General features: G+C 40.0%; 1 protein-coding gene across 2 annotated transcripts in view; it reads left to right on the top strand.

The window, feature by feature from the left end:
- PRMT3 (protein arginine methyltransferase 3) overlaps positions 1-23,381 on the top strand; it is a 96,278-nt gene that overhangs the window by 31,758 nt on the left and 41,139 nt on the right. For both annotated transcript variants that reach the window (XM_079788612.1, XM_079788611.1), the window contains exon 11: positions 15,931-16,009. In XM_079788612.1, coding sequence (XP_079644738.1) covers positions 15,931-16,009 — 79 coding nt within the window. The remainder of the gene's footprint in view (positions 1-15,930; positions 16,010-23,381) is intronic.

The following is a 23,381-nucleotide window of genomic DNA, read 5'->3' as shown; positions in this document are numbered from 1 at the left end:
ACCTGGGCATGTGCCCTTGACCAGAATCGAACCCGGGACCCTTTAGTCCGCAGGCTGACGCTCTATCCACTGACCGAAACCGGCTAGAGCTCTAAAGTTATTTCTAATGATTTGTTAAACTCATCCATTGAATTTTTTATTTCAATTTTGTTTTAGGAGTTTTTTGTTGTTGTTCTTTTAAAATTTTGCTCGATTATTATCTTTAAGCTTCTTTCCATTTAATGAATCATAACATACTTATTTTACATTTTGTGTTTTTAATTGCAGTATTTGACATTTTTGCAGGGCTGCTTTTGCTATTGTTTCTGTTGCCCCTCACTCATGGTGCTTTGTTCTTGTGTATTTTGAGTGTTTAGTGCTATTTAATGGCTATATATTTTCCCAGGAAATTACCTGTGGAAAATTCTTTTATGCCTGGGTTTTACCTTAAATGATTTGCACTTTTTTCCCCCATATTGCCATGTATCTGGGATAATGACACAGTAAATGCAAAGCCATTGCATTTAATTTTAATATTATAAAAACAGTTGACTAAGGAACATTTTAATGTAAAAAAATATAGAATGAATGTTTCACTGAATTTCATGCACCCATCATCTAACTTATCAGCATTTGCCCTTTTTTGTTTTATCTGTCTCCATGCTATTACCCTTTTCTTGCTATCTCTAACTGATAAGGACTTTTAAAAATATATATGTATATATTCGTTATGCCATTGTGAAGTCTAACAAAATTATCAGTGTAGCCACAATTCCATGTTACATGAAAAATTCCTTAATATCTAGTCTGTGTTCACATTTCCCTGATTGTTTCATGAATTTTGTTTTCACACTTCATTTTTTTGAATTAGGATCTGAGTTGGGTCCACATATTGCATTTGATTATTTGTTTTATAAATTTTTATTTCAATTAAGCTTTTATTTGAGATAATTATAGATTATCACATGCAATTATAAGAAATAATACAGAGATCCCTTATACTCTTTACTCGTTTCTGTCAATGAGAATATCTTGAAAAACTATTACACAGTAGAGCAACCAGGATCTTGATATTGATACCATTGAGATACAGAACAGATTACTGGCAACCAGTAATCTGTTCTGTTCTCAATTTCTATAATTTTGTCACTTCAAGAATGTGGTGCAAATGGAATCATGCAGTATGTAACCTTTTGGGATTGGCTTTTTAAAATTAATATAATTCCTTGGAGATTAATCCAAATTATGGTACCTATCAATAGTATGTTCCTTATTTCTGAGTAGTATTACATGATATGGATGCATCATGGCTTAACCATTTGACTTTTGAAGGATATCCAGTTTGGGGTTTTGTCTCCTGTTTTCCTATGTTCATTCACTAGGTTTAGCAAATGCTTTCAAGGTGAAAGCCAGCTTACTGATGCATCTAACAAGATGTTCTTTTTATTTCTTCTATCATATTTGTTGTACTTAGAGCATCATTAGCTCCTAAAATGCATTGTGGCTGGAAATGGAATGAGATCTTGTTCTTTAAATTCTGAATCAGACTGTTAATATTGTTCATCTTCTCTTTAGCCTCAAAAGTGTATAATTTATAAGCATTATAGAATCACTCTGTTATATATGGGTATCTTAACATAATTTTCTTTAATAAAAGTGCTATCTAACAATATAATTGTATTTTTAAGAGAATATCTGGTTATAATTAACTAGAGGCCCGATGCACAAAATTCGTGCATGGGGGGATGGTGGTGTGTATGTCCCTAAGCCCAGCCAGCACCCTCTTCAATCTGGGATCCCTCTCACAATCCAGGACTGCTGGCTCCCAACTGCTTGCCTGCCTGCCTTCCTGATTGCCCCTAACCACTTCTGCCTGCCAGCGTGATCACCCCCTAACCACTCCCTTGCCAGCCTGGTTGCCTCTAACTGCCCTCCCCTGCAGGCCTGGTCCCTCCCAACTGCCCTCTCCTGCTGGCCTGATCACCCACAACTGCTCTCCCCTGCAGGCCTGGTCCCTCCCAACTGCCCTCCCCTGCTGGCCATATTGAGGCGGCCATCTTGTGTCCACATGGGGGTGGCCATCTTTGACCATATGGGGGTGGCCATCTTGTGTGTTGGAGTGATGGTCAATTTGCATATTACTCTCTTATTAGATAGGATGATTTTTATCAACCACTGTGGGGATTGGGAATCCTACCTAATAATAGACAAATATGCAAATTGACCGTACCTTCGTTATGCCCGCGATTGGCCAGGAGGCGCGGGGGGGGCAGGACTCGGGGTGGCCGGGACTCGGGGTGGCCGGGGTAGCCGATTGGGCCAGCGTCTGCGCCATGGCTGTGCTGCGGCACAGAAGGGGCCTCTGGGGCAGCGAGCTCACGTCCCACCGCGGACCATCCAAAGCGTGGGAGCTGGGTGCCTGTCCGCTCAGGCACCAGGCCTTTCAGAAGCCTCCGCCGCGCTGGAGGCTTCTGAAAGGCCTGGTGCACCAGCGATCAAAAGCAAAAGCGTGGGAGCTGGGTGCCTGTCCGCTCAGGCACCAGGCCTTTCAGAAGCCTCCGCCGCGCTGGAGGCTTCTGAAAGGCCTGGTGCACCAGCGATCAAAAGCAAAAGCGTGGGAGCTGGGTGCCTGTCCGCTCAGGCACCAGGCCTTTCAGAAGCCTCCACCCCGCCGGAGGCTTCTGAAAGGCCTGGTGCACCAGCGGACAGGCACCCAGCTCTCCCCCTAAACGTGCATGATTCAATCATGCACTGGGCCTCTAGTTCCATATAATAAACGCCTAATATGTTAAGTGTTCAACCATTCATTCCACTGTTCGACCAGTCACTATGATGCTCACTGACCACCAGGGGGCAGACGCTCTGACCGTTAGGTTAGCTTGCTGCTGGTGTCCGGCTGATTGGCCCTGGAGCCCTCCCATGGCCCCTCCCCAGCTGGCCCCAGTCGCCCCGATCCCCCCATCAGGACTGGACGGGCCAGACAAGCCCTGGATGAATCTGTGCACCAGGCTAGTTGTTTTAGAAAACTACATTCATCCTCTACCCTTGTCCTTGGAAACTGAGTCTGTGAGTCTGGAGTAAGATCCACATGTACATTTGGAAAGATCTCCAGGTGATTTACTTTTTCTTTTCTTTTTTTTTTGTAAACTTGCTGATTGGACAGTTAGCTGCAGTTTGGGGAAAAGGGCTAATTTGACTTGTCAGTCTTTTGTTGATTAAGTGAGAATGCCATCTAGTGGAGGAAAGACTTAAACTAATAAATGTGTTTCAAACCATTAGAAAAGTATGCAGAGGAAATCAGCTCTTGTTCTGAGTTATGTTCTCCACAAGTCCATGCCATTGAAAAATGAGAACTATGTTGTAAGGGATGAGAAGAGGATAAGGAAGTAGTCATGCAGGACAATAGCAAGTGCACATAATAGGTTCCTAATAAGTGGTAGTTATTACCATTATTCTCATTCTTGCATTGAAGCTAGTGATTAGTGAAATAATAATGAAGTAGGAGCTGCTCTGACAAATATTTGTGATATATATATAAAATTTATTTTTGTTTTTGGACTATGTAATAATACATAGAAGTTACAAATTTTGCCCCTTCCTATCACTCAGGACCTACCTTGAATCTGCCAATAAAGTCTGTTACCAGTTTTTAGTGTATCCTACCTGAAATATATATTTTTTAATTTAGTAAATCTTTATTGTTTAGATTATTACAATTGTTCCTCTTTTTCCCCTCATAGCTCCCCTCCACCTGGTTCCCACCCCACCCTCTGCCCTTACCTCCCCCCCCCCACTGTCCTCATCCATAGGTGTACGATTTTTGTCCAGTCTCTTCCCACACCCCCCACACCCCTTTCCACCCGAGAATTGTCAGTCCACTCCCTTTCTATGCCCCTGATTCTATTATATTCACCAGTTTATTCTGTTCATCAGATTTTTTATTCACTTGATTTTTAGATTCACTTGTTGATAGACATGTATTTGTTGTTCATAATTTTTATGTTTACCTTTTTCTTCTTCTTCCTCTTCTTAAAGAATACCTTTCAGCATTTCATATAATACTGGTTTGGTGTTGATGAACTCCTTTAGCTTTTTCTTATCTGTGAAGCTCTTTATCTGACCTTCAATTCTGAATGATAGCTTTGCTGGGTAGAGTAATCTTGGTTGTAGGTTCTTGCTATTCATCACTTTGAATATTTCTTGCCACTCCCGTCTGGCCTGCATAGTTTCTGTTGAGAAATCAGCTGACAATCGTATGGGTGCTCCCTTGTAGGTAATTAAGTGTTTTTCTCTTGCTGCTTTTAATATTCTCTCTTTGTCTTTTGCCCTTGGCATTTTATTTATGATGTGTCTTGGTGTGGTCCTCTTTGGATTCCTTTTGTTTGGGGTTCTGTGTGCTTCCCGGACTTGTAAGTCTATTTCTTTCACCAGGTGGGGGAAGTTTTTGGTCATTATTTCTTCAAATAGGTTTTCAGTATCTTGCTCTCTCTCTTCTTCTGGCACCCCCATAATTCGGATGTTGGTACGCTTGAGGTTGTCCCAGAGGCTCCTTACACTATCTTCAAATTTTTGGATTCTTTTTTCTTTTTGCTTTTCTGGTTGAGTGTTTTTTGCTTCTTTGGATTTCAAATGTTTGACTTGATTCTTGCAATCCTCTAGTCTGCTGTTAGGTCTCTGTATAATGTTTTTTATTTCAGTCAGTGTATGTTTAATTTCTAGTTGGTCCTTTTTCATATCCTCGAGAGTCTCGCTAAATTTATCGGCCTTTTCTAGGAAATTCTTGAAAACCCTTATAACTGTGGTTTTGAACTCTATATCCAGTCATTTGCTTTTCTCCATTTCTTTCATTTGTGATCTGTTTCTTTGTCTCCGCATTTTCGCTGCTTCCCTGAGTTGGTAGAGTAGCTTTGTGTGATAAGTGTCCTATAGGGCCCAGTGGCTTAGCCTCCCCAGTTACCTGAGGTGGACACTCTTGCTGCACCCCTTTGTGGACTGTGTGCACAGCCTTGTTGTAGTTAAGTCTTGATTGTTGTTGGTATCACTGGGAGGAATTGACCTCCAGGCCAATTGGCCATGAGGATCGGCTGTGTCTACACTGGGAGAACTTCTGTGCTGGAGACAGTCTTATAAGAAAAGACTTGTAAAATTGCAATTGCAAAAGCCTCTGTGCTCAGCTTGGATGGGGTGGAGTCTCAGGGTGGAGCAGACAGCCTTGGCTTCCCATCAGCCCTGCCCTATGATGCCCCTGGGTCTCAGTGTCCCTCGGTAATCGCTGCAATCACCTCTGAGAGAAAGCCGCCCTCGAGTTTCGCCTGCTGCCAGACAGTCCAATTTCTCCCCTAATGAGTCCAGGTTCCCAGAAACTCGCCCGGAACTGGAGTTCTGGGCAGTCGGGAGCTTCCGTCTCCCTCCCGCTTTAGAAAGCCAGCCGCACACTCAGCCGCCCGTGCACTCAGCAGTCAGTCCCCTCTGCGCGCACGCACCTCTAGACCTCTGCCTTCCTCAGCTCCCCTGAGTCTCAGTGTGCTTTCTCTTTTCCTGACAGTCCAGATTCCCCCCGAATGAGTCTGGTTTCCCAGAGTCTGGCCCGGGACTGGAGTTCATTGCAGTCGGGAGCTTCTGTCTCCCTCCCGCTTTAGAAAGCCAGCTGCACACTCAGCCGCCCGTGCACTCAGCAGTCAGTCCCCTCTGCGCGTACGCACCTCTAGACCTCTGCCTTCCTCAGCTCCCCTGAGTCTCAGTGTGCTTTCTCTTTTCCTGACAGTCCAGATTCCCCCCGAATGAGTCTGGTTTCCCAGAGTCTGGCCCGGGACTGGAGTTCATTGCAGTCGGGAGCTTCTGTCTCCCTCCCGCTTTAGAAAGCCAGCTGCACACTCAGCCGCCCGTCCTCTCCGCACGCACGTCTCCGTACCTCAGCCTTTTGCAGCTCCTCTGAGTCTCAATGTGCTTTCCTCTTTCCTTCTAGTTGTAGAATTTCCACTCAGCCAGCTTTCCTGTGGTTCTGGATGGTATCCATTTTGTCTTTTAGTTGTAGTTTTGATATTGTTGTGTGAGGCAGCAGTTTAAGTGTTTACCTATGCTGCCATCTTGGTTTCTCCCCTCCTACCTGAAATATTTTAACCCCTTTTAAATATGTATGTGTCATCCCACCCTTTGGCACACTCATTCTTTTAACAAATATTGTGTGGCTGCTATTTGCTGGGCATTGCCCTAGGCAGGATAAAGCAGTGAACAAAATAGGTTACAAACCCCACCCTTATATTTAGTGCAGGTAAGCATATTCTACCTATTTTTCTATACCTGGTTTTTTCCACCACTCTTAAACCTTCAGGTTTTCCTTTATGACTGCTACAGCAACAGCCCACAATTGTTTTTATTAAATGCAAATTATTACCCTAGTGATTTCTGCTTTAATCCACAAATTATTTGGAAGCGTGTTATTTAATTTCAAGTGTTTGGAAATTTTTTAGATATCTTTCTGTTATTTATTTCTAGTTTGATTTGGTTGATATCATAGCCCATACTATATATGTTATCATTCCATTAAATGTGTTCAGATTTGTTTTATGGCTCAGCATATGATGTCTCATTGAATGTTCCACATTCATTTAGAATGAACATGTATTCTGCAATCCTTGGGTGAAATGTTATGTAATTGTCCGTTGGATCATTTAATCTTTTAAATATTAAGTTTGCTTATTAAGTACTAAAAGAAGAATAATGTGGTTTCTACCTATAGGAATTGTTTGCTTCAATTTTGAATAGTCAGTTTTTGCATCAGATTTTTTAAAAATATATTTTTATTGATTTCAGAGAGGAAGCGAGAAGGAGAGAGAGATAGAAACATCAGTGATGATAGAGAATCATTGATTGGCTGCCTCCTGCATGCCCCCTACTGAGGATCGAGCCTGCAACCTGGGCATGTGCCTTGACCAGGAATCAAACCATGACCAGGTCCTGGTTCATAGGTTGAAGCTTAACCATTGAGCCACACCGGCCAGGCACATCAGATATTTTTATGTGTTTTTTAGGATTGTTATCTATTCTTGATTAAGCTTGGCCTCTTTCTTATTCTGAAGTATTGTATTTTTTCCGAGATAATATTTTTGGCCCTTTAGTCTACTTTATCATTTTTCTAATTAATTGTGTCCTAGAATAGTGTACTATTCTAAGCATTTATAAACAGATATGAATGTGTTCTGTTTACATTATTGCATAATATATAACTAGGCATATAACTCTTCCTTTTAATAACCTTTTTATGCATAATTACTTTTAAAATTCTCTAACTTCATTACCATATTTGTGATGAAGTGCTTAGCATCAATACATTTTAAAATGAAAGCATCAAATTATAGACTGGGGAAATCACTAAAAAACTTTGCAATTCAGGTGTTCAATATCTAAGGCTATTATAAATATACCAGTGAAATAAATAGAAGTTACTTTACATCCTTATAAAATCTTCTGAGATCAGACAAGATCAGACATATCCTATAAAATTTTAAGTTGTGTACATTTTTAGCTAATAACACTGTAGATGGGAGAAAATGCTTATCTAATTACTTTTTTGGATATCTCTGGAGCAGTGGTTATCCATGGAGGGAGGCTGTTCAATTTTGCCCTCCTGTGGTTATTTGGGCAGTAGGAAATGTCTGGAAACATTTTAGGTTACAATGGGGGAAGGAAAGGGTAGCAACAGGAGGAGAGTACTGCTGGCCTCTAGCAGGTAAAACCAGGGATGCTGCTAAACATCTTACAATGTACAGAACAGTCCCCACAATAACGTATTATGTGGCCCCAAATGTCAATAGTGCCAGGATTGAGAAACCCTGCTGTAAGATCTCATTTCTATACATTGTTAATAATTCAGCCTCCAATTTATATGATACTATAAAGGCCACCTAACCTAATCTTAGGCATCAAAGAACACTTTCCTTGAAAGGTGAAATCATGATAGTATTTTTTGTCACATGGTTATGCAATTGAATTGATGTTCTGCATTCATTTTTTATAACACCTGTTAGATTCTTATGGCTACCTGAACATTTAAACCTAATAAGTTACCTTCAGTATGCTGTTCCTGTTTTGTCCTTTCAGTTGGGTTATGCATTTACCAAGAGCTTATTGCACTGTTTACCTGCTTATTTATGTAAAATCAGCTAATAATAACATAAATATTGAACAGGATTGTAAAAAAACCCTATCCTATGTAATAAAGAGGTAATATGCAAATTGACCATCACTCCAACACAAAATATAGCTGCCCCCATGTGGTCAAAGATGGCCACCCCCATGTGAACACAAGATGGCCGGCAAGGGAGGGCAATTGGAAGGGACCAGGCCTGAAAGAGAGGGCAGTTGCGGGTGATCAGGCCTTCAGGGGAGGGCAGTTAGGGGTGACCGTGCCAGCAGAGGAGGGCAGTTGGGGGCAACCAGGCCTACAAGGGAGGACAGTTGGGGGGGACCCAGGCCTGGAGGGGAGGGCAGTTGAGGGGGACCAGCCCTGCAGGGGGGAGGGCAGTTGCGGGGGACCAGGCCTGCAGTGGAGGGCAGTTGGGGGGGAACCAGGCCAGCAGGGGAGGGCAATTAGGGGCAATCGGGCCAGCAGGGGAGGGCAGTTAGGGGCGACCAGGCTGGCAAGGGAGGGCAGTTAGGGGCGACCAGGCTGGCAAGGGAGGGCAGTTAGGGGCGACCAGGCTGGCAAGGGAGGGAAGTTAGGGGTGACTGGGCCAGCAGGGGAGGGCATTTGGAGGCAACCAGGCCTGCAGGGGAGGACAGTTAGGGGTGACCAGGCCAGCAGGGGAGGGCAGTTGGGAGTGACCAGGCCAGCAGGTGAGGGCAGTTAAGGGCGACCAGGTTGGCAAGGGAGGGCAGTTAGGGGTGACTGGGCCAGCAGGGGAGGGCAGTTGGGGGCAACCACGCCTGCAGGGGAGGACAGTTATGGGCGACTAGGCCGGCAGGGGAGGGCAGTTAGGGGTGACCAGGACGGCAGGGGAGAGCAGTTAGGGGCAAACGGGCTGGCAGGGGAGCAGTTAGGCGTCGATCAGGCTGGCAGTGGAGTGGTTAGGGGACGATCAGGCTGGCAGGCAGAAGTGGTTAGGGGCAATCAGGCAGGCAGGCAGGCAGGCGAGCAGTTGGGAGCCAGCAGTCCTGGATTGTGAGAGGGATGTCCCAGATTGGAGAGGGTGCAGGCTGGGCTGAGGGACCACCCCCCCCACCCCCCCACCCCCCCCCATGCACGAATTTCGTGCACCGGGCTTCTAGTGTTGAATAAAATAATCAGTAAAACAAATAGTGAAAAAGTAGGTGTGGGAGGGTGAGAGTTATAAAATTCAGGGACTCTTCACTTGACAAATGGCCTCAGATTCTTTTTCTGTTATTTTATTTTTTTACTTTTTATTTAATTTATTGGGTTGACATTGGTTAATAAGTCTTTTTTTATTTTAAAATAACCCAAACTGGAAATTATTTACAATTCATTTTGAGTGAGGTTTATTATGCAAGGAAGATGGTGAGGATTCCAATCAGTAGATCCATCCTCAAAGGGTATTGTTAAACAAATTTGCATTTATATGTTTTTACTTAAAGTATATTGTTTTCCACTAACAAATGACTAGTAGTCCTAATTAAGTTGGATAAAATTCTATCTATGGTAAATCTTACAGAATTTATAGTAGCATTGGAAAAAATGTTACCAAATATTGATTATACTTCAGAATTAGGAATTAGATTTTGTAGGCTTGTTTATTTATTGGAAGTATTAGGAATTACCAAATATTGATTATACTAAGAATTAGGAATTAGATTTTGTAGGCTTGTTTATTTATTGGAAGTAATCTTTTATTTTTATCTTTAAATCAAGATTATTGACTACTAGAGGCCCAGTGAATGATTGAATCATGCACGTGTAGGGTCCCCTACACGCTTCCGCTTTTCGTGGTGGAGCCTGGTGCCGGAGCAGACAGGCACCCAGCTCCCCCACTTTTGATGGTCCGCGGCCGCTGAGCGGGGCTACCTTGCTGTTGAGAGGCGCAGGGGGCGGGAGTCCCGCCCCCTGCGCCTCTCAATGGCCGCTGAGGGGGGCTGCCGCCGACACCTGGCTACCCTGCCATTGAGAGGCGCAGCTTGGTGTCCGCGGCAGGCCCCCTCAGTGGCCGCGGATCTGGCCGTTGACAGGCACAGGGGGCGGGAGTCCCGCCCCCTGCGCCTCTCAACAGCAGGGTAGCCCCCCTCAGTGGCAGTGGATCCGTGCCTCTCAATGGCCGGATAGGCCACCCCGAGTCCCGCCTCCCAGCCTCCCGCCGCCCAGTCGTGGGCCTAGCGGAGTGATGGTAATTTACATGTTACTCTATTATTAGATAGGATTTGTTACTAAACTTTCTACAGATTCACTCTTCATTGTACTTGTGCTTCTCCCTTGACTCACTCTTTTAAATAGTTAACTCTACCTAGTGGTATATCAGCAATTCAGCTATTTGAACGGGAAATAATAAAGACAACCAAAGAAACTTATTTAGAAGATATCACCAGTTTCGTTTATTATGAGAAGATATGAACTGGGAAATAAGGCTCTCATTTTAATGAATAATGTTAATATTCTAGTTCCAGATTTAATCAATGTATTCCTTTCTTAGTAATTAATTTTTTAAGTGTAAATGCAAACTTTAATTTTGAAAAGTAAATGTCAGTTTGGAAAGAAGAGTGCCCATGAGCATTATGGAAGAAAATACCGAGTATAATTCTCTTCCAGATGGCACCCCTACAGGTGAAGCAGCAGCCTGTGAAATTATAGTCTTGAGCAGGGCATTTGGAGCAAAGCCTTCTGGTATCAGTAATGAATGACTTGGTCAGAACCAAGGACAATTCCCAGGAAAGTAAAGGCTATACTGTCACGGAGGGAGCCTATAGTAAAATGAAGTTTAGCAAAGTGGAAAGTTGAGAGAAAGGACAATAACCATTAGCAATACATACATGACTCTTCTCATCTGCTAATATTTTTAACTAGGCATATTAATTTATCTCCCAAATGTCATATATTGATTCTACATATATTCTGGTACTTCAATTGATTTTTCTAAACTGATAATTTTTACAATAAAATGGTGGTAATAGTTGCCAACTAAACTATCAATTTGAAATACTATGAATCATATACCTACTGTAAATTCAATTCTTGTTTAATATGCTCTATGGGAAATTTTTTATTTCAGAACATTTGAGTACTTAATTGTAACTGTAGTAAATCTTGTTTTCAATCCAGCAAATCAATTTAAGAAGCAACATAAAATAATGATTCAGAACTTGGTCTGTGTTTTTACACCACAGTTCACATCCTGGCTCATTCAGCTGTTTCCATGATTATGAGCTGTTTTTTAAGTCCTCTTATTTTAAGTTGTAATTTAACATTTTTAAGCCTTACTTTCTTATCAGTTAAATGGAAATAACAATAATGTGCTGTAGGGAAGAATTAAATAAGATGATCCATATAAAGACATTTAACACAATGAACTTAAACAGTCATCACTATTATTTGAAATTTTTAATTTTAGAAAGCAAAACAATAATACTTTCTAGAGGAAAGTATTGTGTTTTTTGTTTGTTTTTAAAATATATTTTTATTGATTTCAGAGTGGAAGGGAGAGGGAGAGAGAAATAGAAACATCAATGATGAGAGAGAATCATTAATCAGCTGCCTCTTGCACACTCCACACTGGGGATCGAGCCCGAAACCCAGGCATGTGCCCTAACCAGAAATTGAACAGTGACCTCCTGGTTCATAGGTCAACACTCAACCACTGAGCCATGCCGGCCAGGCAGTATTTTTTAATTATGCACCAGTGAAGAGCAAAAATGATAAAAAATAAAAAGGGAAAAGACTTGCTGTGTCCTTCTGCTTCTATATAGCTTAGTCTAGTTCAGTGATGGCGAACCTATGACACACATGTCAGCACTGACACGCGTAGCCATTTCTGATGACACGCGGCCGCTGAGGCGGCCGCATGCCGAGGATGAAACATTTGCGAAATAATGTTTTTTCCTCAAAGTGACACACTACCCGAGTTATGCTCAGTTTTTTGGTGAAGTTTGACACACCAAGCTCAAAAGGTTGCCCATCACTGGTCTAGTTCTACCTTCTAGTAGCTGACTCCCATGTAATGACTTCCACCCAATTAAAGAGCTCTGCCATATGGTCTGTGTGTTAACTCTGTGCCAGGCACCGTGCTGAATGCTTTCTCTACATATATCAGGAAGAGCATTTGATGATTTACTTTCATAAATTCTCTGACCCTATTATGTTGGCTGATTCTAAAAAATGAGAAGCAAAGACATGGCATTTTTGATAGGGTATTTTTACTGCCAGGGATGATGATTTTCTTTCTTTTGTTTGTTTGCAGTCTGTCTCACTATTGAGTTTAGCAGCATTAAGAATTGAATCTTAAGGCCACTGTTTTGTAAGAGATGCTAAAAATTGTCCAGTATTGTTTTTCCATCAACATGACATAAAATAAGTTACTTAACCTCTCTAGTACTGATTTCTCTCATATGAAAATTAGGTTGTTTTAAATAATTAGAAATTTAGAAACTATCTCTAATATTGTCTTATCAGGATTCTAATCTTAGCTAAGGTAATCATGAAGGGGTAAATAGGAAAATGCCTATTGGTTTTTATTACATTAAATGAAAGCAAGTAGATGGGAAAGTCTTAAGTTATAAATACCAGTTCAGAGTATTAAGTAAAATTGATTTTTTGGCCCGGGGGAGGGGAGTGGTGGGGAATCTCTGTGATTATCTTTTTAAGAAGAATCTTGGAATTGGCACTAATGTTTCCAATTTGATCAAATTGTTTTGATAGGGTTTTTTAAATTTTATTAATTTTAAATAATTTTTAGCAGATGTATATGTAGATATATATATATATTATTACATACATATTGTGGTGTGTATATACATACACATAGTCTTGGCTGATGTGAAAAAAGAAGTGACACAAGAAAATGTGATCTGATTAATTCCTGGGGAAAAAGGAATTTTACTGCTTACTCATGGATTATAAGACTCTTCACTAAATAAATGTTATTACATCAATCTGGACAGTCTGGTAAACCTTTATTCTCTAATATTAAACATAATTTCAAAATTTTGATTAGCCTTTATAAATATGTTTTTTACATAACTCTTAATTTTTTTTCATCTGGGCTAATAAAATTTATTGTTCTAAACCTTTTACATGTATGAACATATTTAATCCTCACAACAACTGTATGAAACACAATGTCATTGTCACTGTCACTTTACAGATGAAGAAACTGAGGCATAATGATGTTAACTTACCCAAGGTCACATAGAAAAGGGGGCTTATCTGGGATTAAATCCAGGAATCCATCCTCTCAACCACTATACTATTGGTATTGACCATAATACCAATTTAAAATATGGTGTAATTTAATCTCTGATGAATGGCTAATAATATCTTTATCTTAAATGCAATAAAGGAACGTGTTGCTAGAAGGAGGTACTTTCATCTATTGATTAAAGACGTTTTTTGGTTTGTAGTACATGAAAGTAAGATGGTGTTTGAGCATATGGAAGCAAAGTACTTAGATTTAGCTAACTGCTTTGAAAGAGTAATACTAGAAACAGTTTTGACACAGTGCCAAATCAGTAACAGTTTTTAATACCCCCTTCCAAAAATCACTGGAATGTAATGAATACTTCATTTGTACCAAAATGTGAATTTTTTTTTATTTTTTTATTTTAACATTCAGCACTCTTACAAATAGGGACCATTTTTTCTTCACCCCATTAACATGTTTTATCAGCAGATCTTTTTCTCATAGGGCAAATGAATGCCTCCTCTTTTGTTGTTGTTGTTATAAATCCTTACCCCAGGATATTTTTTTTTCCCATTGATTTCTAGAAAGAGTGGAAGGGAGGGAAGATGTGCAGAGAGGGAGAAAGAGAGAGGAAGAGAAACATTGACAGGAGAGAGATATATGGATTGGTTGCCGCCCCAGGTACCCCAGTAGGGGAACCTGTAACTAAGGTATGTGTTCCTGACTGGAATCGAACCCACAACCCTTTGATCTGCAGGCAGACTCTAACCACTGGAGCAGCTGGCCAGGGTGATGCCTCCTCTTTTAATAATTCCTTAGCAAAAATTATAATTCATCTTAGTCAGTTGATGAATGCTTATTTATTAGCATTTGTGTGCATAGATCTGCATGTCATGTCAGATTGATAAAGATTTATTTGAATTCCAAAAATCTCATGCTTTGAATACTCAGATGATGTTAAAGGAGTACTAACTTGAAAGAGTTAGACATATTACTGAAGAAATCTAGAGAAAGACTTTCCACCAAATCTTTAATTTTCCTAATGTAAACACATTGGTAAAAGCTTTGTTGCAAAATCTTTCTTTTGTAGGCAATTATTTTCTTATCAATGAATTTTAGTGTGTTGGGGGTAAATGCCAGAGTAGAGTTGCTAGCGGCAATTTAATTAGCTTCCTTCATAAGTGATTCAAGCATGAGAGCTGTGTTTTTTGTAATTTAAATTTGCTGTTAATCTCTTGGGAAGATTTTCCATCCGGATTTGCATTTTCTTGTTCTAGAGAAACCATTAAAAAAACTTTTTATTGTGGTTAAAGGCAGTTGTATTTATCCTGTCAAACAGTTATTTGTACACAAAGCAAATGAGTGAGAACAGTTTTGATTTAGAATGCTAACATCAGGGTAAAATTCATATTGGTTCACCCTGACCAATAGGTATAGTATGTGCTAAGCTCTGCACCGAGCACTTAATTTTCCTTGCTTATCAGGGCTGTTGGCGGATGGGCCCCTAGAAGGAGAAAGACTAACTGAAACTGGCATTAACCTCTCACTTATGATTACTTTGTCATTTATTTAATAAATTGTAGCATACAGTTAGAATGCACTGTGTTTGTGACACCAGTAGGGACAAGTTATCTTTTGTGCTATGATTTTTCTTTCTTGGCAGAGGATTCATTATTGTTCTCTAAAATCGAGTGCATTGGGGCTATGTTTCATGAACTGTGTTTCAAACAACACTAGCTGTGCGAGGTGTTGATAGATGTTAAGTAGGAATAAAAAGGAGGTGTCTAGTCAAAGAGTGGTTAAAATATGTTCCTCAGTGTTCTTTACCTTAACACTTCTTAGAACTCTTATTGTGATAATGTGCACTCTGAATCTCTAAGAGGAGGATGTAGCATCTGGTGTTTCTCAAATCTCTTGGATTAAAGCCAACTCCCCCCACCCCTGTTTTTCTTTTAACCAAAGGGAGAGTCACTGGGGCAGGAAACTGTTTGGGAAATGATGTTCTAGACCAGGTTAGATCAATCATCTGGGGTATATCATCTGGGGCCAAACAGTTCTTTGTTAATGGGGGCTTTTCTGTGCATTGTAGGATGCTCATCAGAGAGCATCCTTGGCTCTCTCTACTAGATGCCAGTAGCATCCCTCCACCCGATCCGTGACAATCAAAATGTGTCCAGACATCACCCAGAGAGCAAAATCTTGAGGACCACTCTAGATTAATTTTGCAATATTCCGGAGAGTTACAGATTTTGTTAACAATTTCCATCTAAAAAAAAACACACACACACAAAAAAAACAATTTCCATCTGAAATATTTCTTTGAATGAGAAAGAAACAATTGTCTAGAAAGTGGAAGCACAGATAAAAAAGGTTCAGTAGATTCTACCATAATAAATTTTCTGGATTCACTTCATACCCTGGCCTGGTTTTCTAACAATTATTATGTAGAAAACTTACTGCAAAAAATAATTTCAAACTTTGCAGAATATTTTATGGCATAGACAAAGTATATACAGTATATTTTTATTAAAAGAGTAGGCAGATATTTAAATTGATCTTTCTGTGAGGATATTACACATTTCCAAACTCCATTTTATTTTTCTGTTTTTTGCAGGGTTATTTTCTTCTTTTCGAATCTATGTTAGATTCTGTTCTTTATGCAAAGAACAAATACTTGACAAAAGGAGGATCGGGTAAGTATAAAATTCTAGTTTTAATAACCTATTTTAGTCTGGCAGAACCAAATGAACCTTTGGATTTCAAATAAACTATGCATGACTGAGAAAGTTCCCAATAGATATGAAAGATGTTTCCATTAAATGAAGCTATAAGACATTTGTTCAGTATACTGTTGATAGTAGAATATTACATAAGATATGCAGGACTCAAAGTTAATGATATTCTCAAGAACACTTTTTTGTAAAAACATTAAGGACCAGATTTTGAAGCTTTTTGATATTCAGGTCAAAATGTCACAAAGTTTTTTATTTTTAATCTTTATGACATTTAGTTTTCTTTTTCCCAAAAGAGTATTGCATGCTAGATTGGACATTATTCACTTTAATGGCAAATTTTCCATGACTTCACTAAATATATAAACCTGGTTTCTGTGTAATTTAATGAGAACATTTAAATAGTGACTGGCTTCTACTAAGTTGTTAAAACACAACATACCCAATCAGTATTTTTAAATGGACCCAGTAAATTTGGAAGGCTTTCTTTTTATGAACTTTTAATCATGTTAACTCTGCTTACTCAGAGTGAGATTAGGTTTTATAGGCCTGCTGGGAAGAGTTGTATACAAACAAAATGTTCTCCTTCAGGGCAGGGACTATGTTTTACTCATCTTTGACTCTTCAGTGAGCTCCACAGCTCCTGCAACATAGTAGAACATCATACATGTTTACTGAATTGAATCATTAAAACTGAATTGAATAGCATTGGTCTTCCTTCATTCACCTCTCCCTGCACCTTCCCTTTCTCAAAATTCGGGATCAACAAATGGTATCCATGGTCAGAGTACAATTGATAAGAGTGTTATATAAAAATAGATGAAAAGGAGATATTTGGAGGTAGTGACATAAAGCACTGGACCATATTATGCCTCTTGCTGATCTGTGGTCTATGAAATTACTTTGGTAGTAATGGTATAATAGAAATCAATAAGGCCAAAACATAAAACACAGAGAAAATTCTCCAGTATAGTAGAGTCCTTTTTATAATAGCATTTAAATGAATTGCCGTTCTTTTTTCAAAATGCTCTCATTTTATAACTATATTTTCTGCAACCATTTTAAGATATGTCCCTGATCTCTGACATGAACCTGGCTAGAATTTTTAGATATATTTTGCCCTGTAACTTATTAGCTATATCATTCTATAAATGCAGTGGCTTTTTTAAAAAACGAGAACTACACTTAATAACTGTTGATTATCTATACAAGCTGCCAAATAATATACTCTACCTTTACTTATGTTATTACATGTAAACCTCACAACAGCTCTTTGAGGTTTTAGAAACAAATGTGACCTGGATGACACATATTAAGTTGTCAGGCCTTGATTTTTTTTTTTTTTTAATCTCAGATTTGCTGGATCTTTCTTTTCACTATTCATCATTTCCCTACTAAAATGTATTTTATTGAATCTGATTTTTGCCTTGAGTTGTTCTAGGGAAGATTCAAAAAACTGGTTCCATACCTCCCTCGGTGATATTCATTGATCTTACTGAAGGAGTGACAGCAACTTAATACATTTAAATTGAATTGTTGATGAAATTCATTAAGAACTTAGAGCATGTGAATAATGAGGTTGTAGTTGAAGTAGTGGCAGAGGTTTTTCCCAGCATCAGAGGGATAAAATGGAGGCTCATAAGTCTAGCTCTTGCCATATTTTTATATGACTAATATTAGCACTAAGATAATCTGGAGGTATACTGAAAAGAGGTCAGCATTACCTGCGTAAGCAGTGCTATTGATTGTTATTTGTTAACACAATCAAGAGGAAAGAAGGAGAAGTCAGAAGTGAGTAACATGAAGTGGTTTAGCCTATTTTGTGCATTTGAATATGCCTTGATGAATATCACCAATCAACTAGATGCGCATTCTGCTATTGCAAAATAGAGTTTTCTGTTATGTTTTGCTAACGGAAAGATTTACTTAGCATTTAGCAGTGCAAAGATTTTAGAAAGATGATTGAATTATGAGAGAGGGGGAATATTGAAGACCCATGTATGCATGAAGGGACCACGGCTTACTTTTATATTAGAGTTCACTTTATTCTCATATCTATAATGGCATAGAGTAAATAAAACCTTTATAAAAACACAGTCAGCCAATAACTTGAGTATTCATTCTCCTTGTTATCACCAAGAAATTCCACAGTACTTTAGAGGTACTCATTTATTACTATTACTACTAATAGAAATAATTTTGTATAGTTAATGAAATTGGGCTTACTAAAGACTGCTTATACTAATTTAGTTAAGATTTACTAATGCTAATTATGTGTTAGGAATTGTAGTGTTTTACATTCAACCAACAAAATGATGAAGAAACTATGAAAATATTTGGTCGTAATCAGTGCATATTTTTATAGCTAGAATTAAGACAAAAGCATAGGAATGACAAAATAGAATACAAATGTTTTATATCCTAACAATGTCAAATACTACATCTCAGAAAAATTAGAAAGGGAATGCTGAGGGCAAGTGGAAGGAAGTGCGTATACTTCAGTAGCTTTATCTTTAGCAGCAAGAATTTATGGAGTATCACTTAAAGCTGACAAACAGTAATTCCATTGAGAAATAAATAAATGAATAATCTGAAAGTTAGATTAAGAATGGAACATTGCCGAAACCGGTTTGGCTCAGTGGATAGAGCGTCGGCCTGTGGACTGAAAGGTCCCAGGTTCGATTCCAGTCAAGGGCATGTACCTTGGCTGTGGGCACATCCCCATTAGGGGGTGTGCAGGAGGCAGCTTATCGATGATTCTCTCTCATCGATGTTTTTAACTCTCTATCCCTCTCCCTTCCTCTCTGTAAAAAATCAATAAAATATTTAAAAAAAAAAAAGAATGGAACATTTACCTAGTTTCAAAAAACTTCCCCACAAACTATCTTTTAATTACAAAAGGGAAAAGAGTAATCAGTGTAGAAGACTCCTAGCAGACTCCACTTTGATCATATAATCAGGGTTAACATCCTCGTGAATGGGACACATTGAAATTGTGAGCTGATAGGAGCACATAGAAATAATTCATTTTTTTTAGATCAACCAAAGGACTTGTATGCATGCATATAAACATAACCAATGGACACAAAACTTTGGGGGGTGAGGGCATATATGGGAGTGGGTGGGTGGGGCAATGGTAAGATATGTACACATATAATACCTTAAAAATTTAAAAAAAAAATAATTCATTTTTTTGATTCATAAAACTGGTAGTAGTTTTTTGAGATCACAATTACTTCATAGAAAATTTAGGGGCCCATTAAAGGAGACATCTTCCACATTACTAGAAAAGAAAGTCATTTTCACTGCCTTTTATTACAAGCAAAATGAAAGGTTTCCTCCACACACACACATAGTCAGAACTAAACTCAAAGTTTTAATGGAGTCCTTCAGAATATATACCTTTTTTGAGTTATAACCATCGAGATTATAAAGTTGAGGACTATGTCCAATACAACACAAAATTACTAAGATAGCCATTTCCTAACTCACTGTTTCCTAATATTGACATATCAACACAATTTCTATGGACCTTTTGTTAAAAATGTATGTTCAGGCCCCACATCAGAGCCTTTTGAACCCAAAACTAGTGAAACAGCCCTATTTTAAGAATTTATTTACAACTAGAGGCCCGTTGCATGAAATTCGTGCACGGAGAGGGGGGTGTCCCTTAGCCCAGCCTGTACCCTCTCCAATCTGGCTTTGCTGGCTCCCAACTGCTTGCCTGCCTGCCTTCCTGATTGCCCCTAACCGCTTCTGCCTGCCAGCCTGATCACCCTCTAACCACTCCGCTGCCAGCCTGATTGATGCCTAACTGCTCCCCTGCCAGCCTGTTTGCCCCCAACTTCCCTCCTGTGCCGGCTTGGTCACCCCTAACTGCCCTCCCCTGCAGGGTTGATCACCTCCAACTTCCCTCCCTTGCATGCCTGGGTCTCTCTCAACTGCCCTCCCTTGCAGGCCTGGTGCCTCCCAACTGCCCTCCCCTGCTGGCCATCTTGTGGTGGCCATCTTGTGTCCACATGCGGGCAGGATCTTTGACCACATGGGGGCATCCATATTGTGTGTTGGAGTGATGGTCAATCTGCATATTACTCTTTTATTAGATAGGATAGAGGCCTGGTGCATGGGTGGGGGCCAGCTGGTTTGCCCTGAAGGGTGTCCCGGATCAGGATGGGGGTTCCCTTGGGGCGTGGGGCGGCCTGAGCAAGTAGAATAAGCCCCTGAGCAAGGGGCCTGTGGTGGTTTGCAGGCCAGCCACGCCCCCTGGCGACCCAAGAGGAGGCCCTGGTATCTGGAATTTATTTACCTTCTACAATTGAAACTTTAGCCTGGAGTGGAGCCAAGCCTGCTCGCTCTGTGGCCGGCAGCCATTTCTGTTGGGGTTAATTCACCTTCTATAATTGAAACTTTGTAGCCTTAAGCGGAGGCCTGGGCCTGGCCAGGATGTACGGAAAGCTTTGCTTTCTCCGTTGCCGGGGGCAACCCTGGCCTGCTCTCTTCAGCTCCGTGGCTGCCACCATTTCTGTTAAGATTTGTTTACCTTCTATAATTGAAACTTTGTAGCTTGAGTGGAGGCTTAGGCCTAGCAAGGGCAGGCGGAAAGCTTGGCTTCCTTTGTTGCCTGGGAAACCTTGCTCTCTGGCTGTAGCCATCTTGGTTGGGTTTATTTGCATACTCGCCCTGATTGGCTGGTGGACGTGGCTTAGGTGTAGCAAAGGTGCGGTCAATTTGCATATTACCCTTTTATTAGGTAGGATGTATGTTTCCCTCTGCATAATAGGGTTCTTGTTGAAAGAAATAGAACTCTGCCCTGGCTATTCAACAGAAAGGAATTTATTAAAACAATAGGGTAGATTAAAAGTTTGTGTGAGAACGAGAAAACCAGGCTGTAAGTTTATACAGTTAGGAACGATGCTTAAAATTATCTCATAGGACTGATTTAGAAGTGATACCACTTCTGATGCTGAGGACTAGCTGACACATTGCAATGCTGATCTTGCCAACAGTAGGCCTTGCTGCCTGGCCTCTGAAAGGTAGACAGAGCTTTAGGTGCATGTCATTAGTGGGGCCTAGCTTCTCTAAGCATGCCTCGCCTGCAAGGGAGCAAGGGAACGCAAGTTTCTGTCATTTTTCAGCTTCTGTAGAGGGAAGCAGGCCCTGTCTCATAACAGGAAATTTCGCAAATAATTCAGAAGGGGGCAGCAAAATAGAGTGAAGATATATACCATTCTCTGATAGATCTGTGCCTCTCAAAGGTTTTACACAAAGGTTTTACATTGTACTAGTAATTTGATTGGAAGCCTGATCTACACTAATGAGAAATGGCTTCTGTTATAAATTCCAGATTTGCAAATATGCTTTCCTTGGTGCTGGAAAACTGAGCAGTACAGTTCATGTACTCCTCTCTAATTTCTGCTTAATTGCTTTCCTTTTAGTGTTTCTTTTTGTCCATCTCATTTTGTTTTTTAACTCAGACTGAGTAAAGCTGAACATTTCCATTTTCTTCATTTTGCCCTGAAATTTTATTAATCTCCAATTCTTCTCAACCCTTTCCTTCTCTTCCTCTTCCAATAAGTGTCCATTTACCTTAGGGAAATGGGGTTCCTCCTTCTCTGTTTTCCTTTTGAAAAACATAAATGTGGCATAATGGAAAGCACATATATTTTGCAGATAGATCATAAATTGAATCCCTGTTTTGTCAATTGACTAGTTATATAATTAGCTGATTAAGGCCAGTAATTTGAGCAGGTTAGTTTATCTTTGTGAACTTCAGTTTCCTTATCTGTAAAAAAAATCTGTAATCCACCTTTATAGAATCAGTCAAAAGTCTAAATGGCTTGACATGACATAGTTACTCAATAAATGTTAATTTCCCTCCTGAGTTACAGCTGGTAAACAAGAGATTAGTGATAGTTTTTTTACCTTATAAGAGTGGGAAATGAATATAAACAATCATGGTATTAACACCTGCCTTTTACATAGCACTTGACTTTTGCTAACTTATGTCAGTGTGCCATCAGCTTGTGGCAGTGGTTCATAGTGCTTTGAGGTTTCCTTTAGTGTTTCCAGAACTCACTGTCTGTTTCCTCATCGTCAGATCTGCTTTGTTCAGATGTATTATTTTGGTTTCTTCCAGTGATATTGAGTAGTATTAACTTCTCCTTTTTTTAGTACATAATTTTTCAGTACATGTTGCAACTCTACGTTTTAGCCTAGCTAAGTTTTCGTGGCTTAGTCGCTATTATAAAATAATGATGGGAAAATGTTTTTAATTTCCAAATAATTCTTAAGTTTTTTTAAGATACCCTTATTAAGTAAACTGGAAATCAAAAATTTTTTTAAATATATTTTATTGATTTTTTACAGAGAGGAAGGGAGAGGGATAGAGAGTTAGAAACATTGATCAGCTGCCTCCTGCATACCTCCCACTGGGGATATGCTTGCAACCAAGGTACATGCCCTTGACTGGAATCGAACCTGGGACCCTTCAGTCCGCAGACTGACGCTCTATCCACTGAGCCAAACCGGCTTCGGCTGGAAATCAAATTTTAAGCTTATTCTACTCCCAAAATATTTAATGATTTAGTGACTTAGAACTACATTTTTTCTTCTGCCTATCAAAAATTTTATCTTTGACTATTATTTCAATCAAATATTTCTTTACTAGAGGCCCGGTGCATGGATTCGTGTACCAGTGGGGTCCCTCAGCCTGGCCTGCACCCTCTCGCAATCCGGGACCCCTCAGGGGATGTTGGAAAGCTGGTTTTGGTCCAATCCCTATAGGCCAGGCTGAGGAATCCCCACCAGTGCACAAATTCGTACACTGGGCCAGTTTTGGCCCAATCCCTGCAGGCCAGGCCGAGGGACCCCACTGGTGCACAAATCCATGCACCGGGCCTCTAGTATGCATATAAGATCTTTGGTTAATCTCTTTCCACCTTTTCCCTTCCCCCTTTCCCTTTGAGACTCATCAGTCTGTTCCATGTTTCCATGCCTGTGCATTGAGCATCTGTCCCCTGGTGGTCAGTGTGCATCAGAGCTACCAGACATTTGGCTGGTCAGACAGTTGGCTGGTCAGGCGGTCACTTAGGCTTTTATATATATAGATATTGTAAAGATGACAGTTTATTTTTACTTTTATCTCCTTTAGTTCTAAACTTTTTACTCTTGTTCTAACAAGTAATGATGCTAGTGTTTACTGGAATTGTTTCTTTATGCAGCTCAGTCTTATCCTTTAGTGTCCAAAAGTTTGTGAGGCATTTCTAAGGAATAAAGGCTTTCCCACCTTTATCTATTCACAATGTGAGCTGTTCTAGTGACAAATGAATTCTGG

Source organism: Cnephaeus nilssonii (assembly GCF_951640355.1).
Source record: "Cnephaeus nilssonii genome assembly, chromosome: 13".
Classification (NCBI taxonomy): domain Eukaryota; kingdom Metazoa; phylum Chordata; class Mammalia; order Chiroptera; family Vespertilionidae; genus Cnephaeus; species Cnephaeus nilssonii.
This window is presented reverse-complemented; position numbering and strand designations above follow the sequence as displayed.